The sequence below is a fragment of the Schistosoma mansoni genome (assembly GCF_000237925.1).
Source record: "Schistosoma mansoni, WGS project CABG00000000 data, chromosome 1 unplaced supercontig 0010, strain Puerto Rico, whole genome shotgun sequence".
NCBI classification, from domain to species: Eukaryota; Metazoa; Platyhelminthes; class Trematoda; order Strigeidida; family Schistosomatidae; genus Schistosoma; species Schistosoma mansoni.
This window is the reverse complement of record NW_017385987.1, coordinates 1,181,889-1,191,048: the sequence shown is the minus strand read 5'-3', so window position 1 is coordinate 1,191,048 and position 9,160 is coordinate 1,181,889. Positions and strand designations below refer to the sequence as shown.

The window sequence follows — 9,160 nt, the reverse complement described above, 5'->3', positions numbered from 1 at the left end:
TAAGTACTTTTTTCACTCAATAAGTCTTTATAAGTTTACTTTAGAAATCTTAGAAATGGTCTATGCACATCTGCCAAACAGAATAATCTGTCATATCAACTGTAACAAAAATAGAAAGGTTCTATTATAGCACTTTAAGACAATCTTCATTAATACCCAACTGAAGGGATAAAAATAATTTCAGAGAACGTGATTATAATGTAAATCTATTTAACCAAAATGTCAAAATCGTACGTGGCTTTGTGAAAAGTAGTTTATTAACTTGACGCCTATATATATATATCCTAACCTCATCTAGCTACGCATCAACACTCCATTTTAAAAAATAAAGTTTCATATGGGATAAGTAAAGGTTTAGTTCATTTCTCACGCACTCTGACGATTTTCACATAGCTAGATATATAGCTACATAGCTACATATATACATTTATATGAAATACGCAACATATACTTGAATTATTCCACTCTAGTGAGAGTTGTAAACTAAGCTGCAGTTAGGATATTTAATGTCACTTAATTACTTTCTTTTCAGTTTGTGATATAGTTTAGCTTACTAAAAATATTTAAAATATTCCGTTCTTTGGTGAATGTTAGTTTTGTGGGAAATAACCTATATCATGTTATTAACAAATGATTCATTGAGTTCACACATTCATTATGACTTTATTCAAGGTTATTTATATATTACACATACTGAACTAGGTCACAATCAAATGAACAATACATGTCATCATTCATGAACAAAATAGTAACTATGATTTGATATTTAGACAGTTTACCTATATTTCATGGAAAGATATATTCACATTGTTGAACTATCCAATTCTTGAGCACAACTCATCTGTTTACTTAACTCAATTATACTATATTAACCATTATGAATTGTAATCACTGGGTTTACATTTGATTTTCCTATTCTATACAGTTAAATATTAAATAAAGTGAAGAATACTTAAAAACAATGATTAGTTTAATTTATTAATAAGATGGATATATATTCCAATTTGAAGGGATGATATTAAAGCAATACAGGGAATAGAGATTACACATTTTGATAGACCGAGTCATTTGTACTTTTATATGATGAAAGTTTTTAATTGACTGAATAATAATTAGATAGTTTGTGTATTCATTGCCAAAATAAATATTAATAGTTCATTATTTGTGAAAATTATATTTGAAATAATCTCAGCGATTGAAATTTAAATAATTCCAACGTTGGTATTCAGCTAGCAACCATTTGGCAAATATTCATCAATAAGTAATTGAACTCTTTCTTTCTTTCTTTATTCAACCTGTTGATTTCACATGAATCGTTATTTCGACTGAAATCAATATGAGTTATGTTTAGCATTACAATTATGTACTTGATGATTTTCATTTTTACATGCAATTCAGTGATTCAGAAACAATTTTTTGAACCTTCAATTTGCACTTTTATTTTTACTTCACATAGAAACATATCAACACCGAATATCATTCATTAATAACTCATCTTACACATACATACACCCACACAATTCATCCAGTCTCCTTTTATTTCACATCGTTGAACTTTGCACTTAATTCTCATTCAACTGACTCATGTTATCCTGTTTACATAAATTCAACATCCAATCATGATGGGTTTAACGTGATATGATTGTTAAAGTATACTGTGTTTCTTTGATAATTTTGATTATTACCCTGAAGAAGTCTAGACAAGTTAGGTGAACGAAACATTGGAATTATTTAATTTTCAGTCGCTGAGATTACTTCAAATATAATTTTTACATATAATGACTTCTCTATACTCGGCGCCCAATTTTTGTCAAGCTATTCGTTCCAATCTTGTCGAATATTCGTATAAAAATATTAATCATTTATAAGAACTCTCGTCTAAATTAGAGCGAATAGTTTCACAGTATTTGAGCGCCGAGTTGATGTAAGACATTAAATAGGAATAATATATTTGTAAAATCTCAGCGAATGAATTTTTATTAAATCCAACGTTTCGCCTGGCAATCTGGTCCAAGCTTTTTCAAGGAATTATAATCAAACATCAAAATTATCGAATATAAATAGGTACATGGTTCTCCGAGTTCATTATACACTGAATAGGTCATCCAATTAACGTTAACAAAAAGTCTAAACTAGGTATGTTTATTAATAATTATTTTCTAAATAATAATAGTAAAGTGATTATTCATGTACTTTTACTCATGATTATTTTTTGTCTATTTATTCGTTACAACGATACTGCAGCAATCGAGCAATTTTAAAAATGTATATTTGGTACATGAGGATATTCCACATGTCACGAACTAACATTCCGAAATTCTCAGTTGTAACAAGGAATGAAATCTAGAATATACAGATATTCTTGTTAAAGACTGGTCATTTAAAGAGATTCAAATCGAAAAAAACTTGTTTTAAACACCGTATTTTTCACTAAGTTATTAAATTAAGGTAATCGTCATATTATTTATCAGATAGGAATTTATTTTTCATGTGATAATATTAAAGACTGTCCGTATTGTTATCTGTACGTACTAAGGGTATAGCCTTGGAAATGTTTATTAAATGGAAAATTAAGCATAGTTAAGTCTTGATTAGTACTATTTGTAACTCAAGTTGACTCATGTAGTATGTTGTATCTGGTGCAGAAACAATACACAGTATTCATGATCTTTCATTCAAGAAAAACAGATAACTTCGATTAAACCAGTAAATTTTGCTGGACAAGCACATGAACTATGATGATATAACTTCAAATTTTATTATTTACGAAGAACTATTATCTTAACAGTCATTCTTACCATTTTAAACCAAATTTGAGATTGTCTTTATATATGTAAAGTATGTTCATTTTACTATAATTTTCAAGACTATTCAACAGCATAAAATGATACTACGAAACTTAAAGAATTATTACTATACGGATGTAAACTACTGAAGAGAACTCATAAATATGATAACTGTGATTCGCTGTATATATCAGTATTGTCATAAAAAATACACCCGGCTAATGGGTCACAACGACACGAGCGCGTTAAATCCCAGTGTTGGTCACAAACCATCTGTACTAAAGAATTTGTTATGTGAATGTAGTCAGTATGCAGAGGAATGTATATTTGAAAATAACTGTACAAAATTTATGTTAAAATTAAAAGTTTTATATAAACTTTAAAGGTATAAAAAGTATGCTGAAAAACTTCTCTCTTTACATTGCTATTATGATATGTCATTTTCATGAATATTTACAATCAACAATATTGTTTAGATAATCGATATTTGCAAGTGAAATACAGGTTAAAGTTAGTGAAAATAAAGGTATTTTAATCTAATCTAAGTATGGTCTCCACATTACTGGATCTTTAGTACTTATCGTCTCAGATGAAACTCCAGTAGATGAAGAAATCAATCCTTGCGTACAACTTATAGAATCAACCACAAATGCATTATCCACTTTACCATGTCCAACACTGGTAGGATGTAAACCAACGGATTTATTCATTCCAGCTAACCCCGATCGCGCTACAGGGACACTGAAAGCTGACAAATGATCATCACATGACAATGATGAAGGTGCTAATGACGACATACAACTCATAAATACATTACAATTTCTCTGATCTGTGTTTGATACATTCACAGAATACAAGTCTGTACACTGAACAGAATCTATACTGATATCTGTCCTACCAACACCAACTACATTATTCGCATTCGGTGTGAATCCCACTGACTGAATCCCACTACTGAAGAAACCACTATCACAATCACTCAATAAGGAGTTGTATTTGTCATTATACTGTAACGGTGTTGACTGCCATTGCATCATCAGTCCATTAACTCGTGAATGCAGATTATTTATGGGAGTTGATGTGACAGAAGATGATGAGAATGATGATTTCGATGATGTTGATGAAGAGGAGGAGTAGGAGGATGAGGAATGAGTGATGTAGGAGGAGATTGGAGTTACATTACAAGTACTATTGACAGTAACATTGTTAAGATAAGGTGTGTTGTAATTTCCAGTCGATGAATTACTTTTAATTAATAATCTCGGTATTCTGTTCTCTTTATCGTCTTCATCAATTGTCTGATCAATAGTTGGCAATGGAGGTGAGATGGTTGATGTACTGAACATTTGAGTATTAGTATTAGCAGTAGTGGTAGTACCAGTAGTCGGAAAAGAGTAAATATTGTTAGTAGAGTGTGAATGTTGTTGACTTTGATGATAGGAACGATGTTGGTGTGGATGTCGAGTAAATTTTCTTAGTGAATTATCTTTACCATTCACATTCATATTTTCATTGAGATTTGATGTGGAATTATTTGTTGATGTAAATAATGACGATGATGATGTTGTTGTTGAGGCTATTGAAGAAGAATTTGGGATTTCATTCAAATTGTAACGTAATTTTCTCAAACGTGCCTTTAATTCTATTAGTGAAAAGAGAGAAAACAAACATTAAGATAAGTTGTTGTACATAGAGTTACGGAAATAATGACAGTTGGCAAAATAATTTTCCTCACTTTAAAAGTTGTATTACACAATCAGTCATAATAAATATATTAAAAGAACATTTAGTTTCTTCAGTTACATTACAATAACAGCAAAAATAATCTTTTTTTTTAACGAATACAGTTTAAAATGATTTATATGAAACTAGTATTCACTTAGAAAATTATTTCATCATAATAAGAAAAAAAATCCGAAGTACTCAGACTTATTATAGATTAGTTTAGTTATCAACTGATAGTGAACATTTTGAGACAAATAATTTAGGAAATTAATGTATGACATAGCTCAACTTTAATTTACTGATTATCACGTCTTATTATGAACTGTTTATTAAATCTACCAGATTACTGCCTTGATATGAAAAATTTTAACTTATGGTTATGTGAATTAAGCAAAAGAGTTCCCAAAATAAACTTGTACATGTAAACATGATAATCTGTTTGTTGTTTTTTTCCTGTCCACACGGCATTAAAGTAGTTTTTAAATTATGCAAAGCCGGTAACTGTCATTTTAATTTGATAATACTACTTATCCCTTCAATATGTTATATTTTTCCAGGTTTATGATTCCGTTCTACTGATATATCATTAACAAATGTTAGGAATCTTAATATCAATTTCTTATGATTATCGATCGATAATCATCAATTAGTATTTAAGTCTATAATCACGATTATTTATAAGATATTTATCATATACGGAAACAAAGGTCATTATTATTATAGAGGGATTGGTGAAGACGGTAGAATCTTCGTAGTTTAAATCCCTAACTGATTTTGGACGACCATTGAAAACCTGAAAACATCCGGTGATTTCGTCTTAGTTTACTAGTCTTTGAAGAATGAATAAACGCACTCGTATCCGGGAATTAAACACTAGATCTTTGTCTCGCGTGATAACCCTTAACTACTTTGATGAAATCTAGAGATACTAATGTCAATTGTAATCAATTCACGACATTGTGAAACACATATTCAATTCTTGTGACGTATGATTGTTTCATACTACGATCAGCTCATAAACTGTGCGAATTGTCACTAGACTTATTTTTCGAAAAAAAAACAATCACAAAGTACCATTCCAGAGAAAACACTTACCTGGTTCATCTTTCGTCATATTAAAAATTCCTTCAAATACGCTTTGACATAGATTCAAAATATCAGCTTTTTCCGCTTTATGATATTCCTGAGGCTATAAAACGAAAAAAGAAAATGCAAATTGTGAAATATCAACTCTAAATAGAATGTTCAATATTTTGTTTACCAAATGAAACATAAGGATGGGTATATAAATAGATAAATAGTGGATTGTTATGCACTAAAAACAATATTTACTGTCTCTAAATCCATTCAAACTATTATTATTATTATGATCCAATCAGTATATGATATAAGTCTATTGATATTTCAGTCAATTACAATTAGTGAAATGTAATGAAATAAACACTGAGATGTTTGATTAAATTTAAATTACTCGGTTATCAAGTAGCAATTTCGAACGGATTGAATTTTTAGAATCAGAACATGGTTACAACTGTTTCGTATGAGAACGTATACAGTCTATTGTTAATAATTGTGTTTAAGTCAACATTAATGAATAACCATGATTTGTAAGTAGTCTTCTTCAAGAATGCTCAAAAATTATAATTCTATCAGTCAAATATTAGAATCATTATTTCCTAAAGACCATCAACATATAACATCACAATATATAACTACACATCGCTGCTGAATTACGTTGATTTAGAGAGGAATTACATGAACCGTAATATAACAGATAAGTAGGATGACGAAGACTTAGGGACAAGTTTTAAAGCTTCCCATTACTTTTCTGACTTGTGATACAACTGTGTGTGGATACTTGTTCAGTAGATTTCGTTTAAAACAATTAAAATAACAGTGGACACTACAAGCAATTTTTACACAAAGTATTTTTTAAATATTTTCAAAATACTTACATCCACTCCAATTAGATTCATTGCTAAATTATGCAATGCATTCATTTTATCGGAGATACATGCACGTCGTCTACGTTCCATATTTTGTTTCTTCAACTGAGTTCGAAATGGAAAGTAGAAACAATTACAACAATTAATACAATAGAAATTTGTACTTTAGTCATAATACTATTTAAAACGAATTAATTATCCATTTTCCTCTATGAATAAAAACCGGTGTTTTCAATGATGATAACTGTGACGTAACCAGGTAGAATTAATTCACTTCTCCTATTTACGATCACAAATTATGAAATAAGAGTCACGTAACATGAATACAGTACTAAATGTTTGCATGACATTTCAAGTTTTGTAATAAAAGCAGAATATGTACAATCAGTAGATAATTTATCTTCAGTAGTTATACTGTCTATTGATCAGGCACTCAATTACATAACTGTCACCTTAATTATGGGCTTCTGTATAGCCTCATCAAATCTACTTCCACACACACTCAAAAAACCATATGACCTATTATTCCTCTCACCATCTGATAATCAATAAATCAGCTAACATCAAATAAATCAAGTCATTTTAAAACACACACCAATACATTAAGTTATCATCACAGTGTAATAATCATGACAAGCATACTCACCCGACGTGTTTGTTCTCTGATTTCAGGTGGAACATTTGATCGTCTTCCTCTTCGAGAACAGATGGTATTTTCATTAGATGCACAAGTTGAACTAGATCCATTCGAATTAATTTGTTGTATGTGGTAGGAGCTGTGTATATTAGCAATCGGTGGTACACGTGTATAGTTTCCACAAGATTCAGTGTAAGGTATCATAGTGAATATCACTGTGTGGTCATCTGAAATTCAGGAATTTTTATAAGGATTTTTATTTGGATTGATTTGCGCGTGTTGATGAATGAGCCAATGACATTGTAGCTTGTGTCAGAAATGTTATTTTGATTCGTACGTATATAGAAATGATCCAATGAGAAAATAGTTCATGCGTAATGATTGTGTGCATTTAGTGTTTTGATTGGCTTATCGACTGATGATGGAGGGGCGTAAAATACCCATACTTATTTTTTAAGATAAAGTTAAATCCTTCTGTTTATTCAAAGCGAATAAATGAGGACTGAGTTTTCAAACTATTGCATAATAGTGATTGTTCCATAGACAAAATGTTGTGTTAGATATATTAATTATAAGATGATGACTCACTAGCCTAATGTGTAAGCTCTCGTAACGAGACCTAAAAAAGTGATTCCGATTCTAAATGAGTTCACAGTTCCACACTGTTAAGGTGTTTTATATTAGAATAAAACAACTGTTCAGTGTTTTTTAGTTAGTAATCTTATTTTACTTAGGTCAGTTCATGATTCTAAACATTGATTCAGCTACTATATAAGCATATATATTGCAATCAAATCGTTTTTTTTCTTATGACTATTTTTAGCGGGAATTTTCGTTACTATGGTGTTTTGTTTTGTTTTGAGATGACGAAATGGCACAACTTATGCCAAAAAAATAATTACAATGATGAAGAAAGATCATTAGTATATTATGTTGTCCAAATTTCTTAAAAACACCTGTCAGATATTTTCAATTTCTTTTTCGCAATAAATTAACTAAAACGACTATAATAATAAAATAACAAGTGGTTACTATAAATAAACAAATAAATAAATGAGTACAAATAACTATGGCAATAATCTTATTGTCATTCCTCTCCATCCTTCCTTATATGTAACAAGGCAATAATCATAATTACTATCATGTTTGTCTAGTACAGTAGAGACAAATAAATATCAAGAAATTTTGAATAGACTAAGTTTGAAGTAAATAAACAATATACTGAAAATATAAGCAGCAACAACAACAAAAAATACGCGAATGATTGTTAATGGTACATACCCTAGAAACTAGTTTCAAAGTGGACATACCAACATTATAAACTGTAAGCTGTAATATTTTGCGGTCAACTAAACCAAGACAATTATCCATTAATAACGAAGTGTAAATCACTTAAACTCATCTCAATAGCTTAACAATGCTGTATTTGCTGCAGGATTTGTGATCTTCAAGTTTTAAACGACAGAACAGTAGAATGGGGTCTTCTCTGTTCAACAAGTCTATTCCAATGAATATTTATTTTACCATACTCTATATAATATAATGTTTTGTTAACAAATGAATTGATTAAATACATCAGCATGGATCAATTTTTAAACCGTCGCCCCGCCCACAAAGCATTTTTGCCCATCTACTAACTGGTCTGTGGTTTATGGTTATATATCCAAAGTACAATCGACATAGGCCGGGTTAAGTGTACATTTAGAGTTCATGATTTTCAAACTTAACAAAATTGTTCGACAGGCTTTATCATGTTATTGATCAAACATATCAACACATCTTAGATACTATCGTTAATTTCTGGACTATTTACAGTTAGAAAATTGTTTATTGAAATAGAATGTCACACGAAATCGGTAAAAAACGATGCTTAGCCCTGTGATTTCTTTCAGAATATAATAATATCGATCATCACTTAACATGTAATTGGAAATTTTCAATGGTATCTGAAAATAAAACAAAATTGTTTTAGCTGACTGTTTTCCTATAGCTTTCATATAAGTCAATTTATAACCATTATATCAAAAATTAATAAATAACCTCAAGTTACAAGATGGAAACTGATT

At 29.9% G+C, this 9,160-nt stretch overlaps 1 protein-coding gene across 1 annotated transcript; it reads right to left on the bottom strand.

Moving 5' to 3' along the window:
• Positions 1-3,322: 3,322 nt before the first annotated feature.
• Positions 3,323-8,465, bottom strand: Smp_019460 (hypothetical protein; the record flags this gene model as incomplete). The annotated part of the gene is made up of 6 exons (XM_018791958.1): positions 3,323-3,570; positions 4,033-4,428; positions 5,607-5,700; positions 6,467-6,562; positions 7,104-7,321; positions 8,405-8,465. The coding sequence occupies 6 exons, from the start codon at positions 8,463-8,465 to the stop codon at positions 3,323-3,325; spliced, it is 1,113 nt and encodes a 370-aa protein (XP_018644866.1).
• Positions 8,466-9,160: the final 695 nt, after the last annotated feature.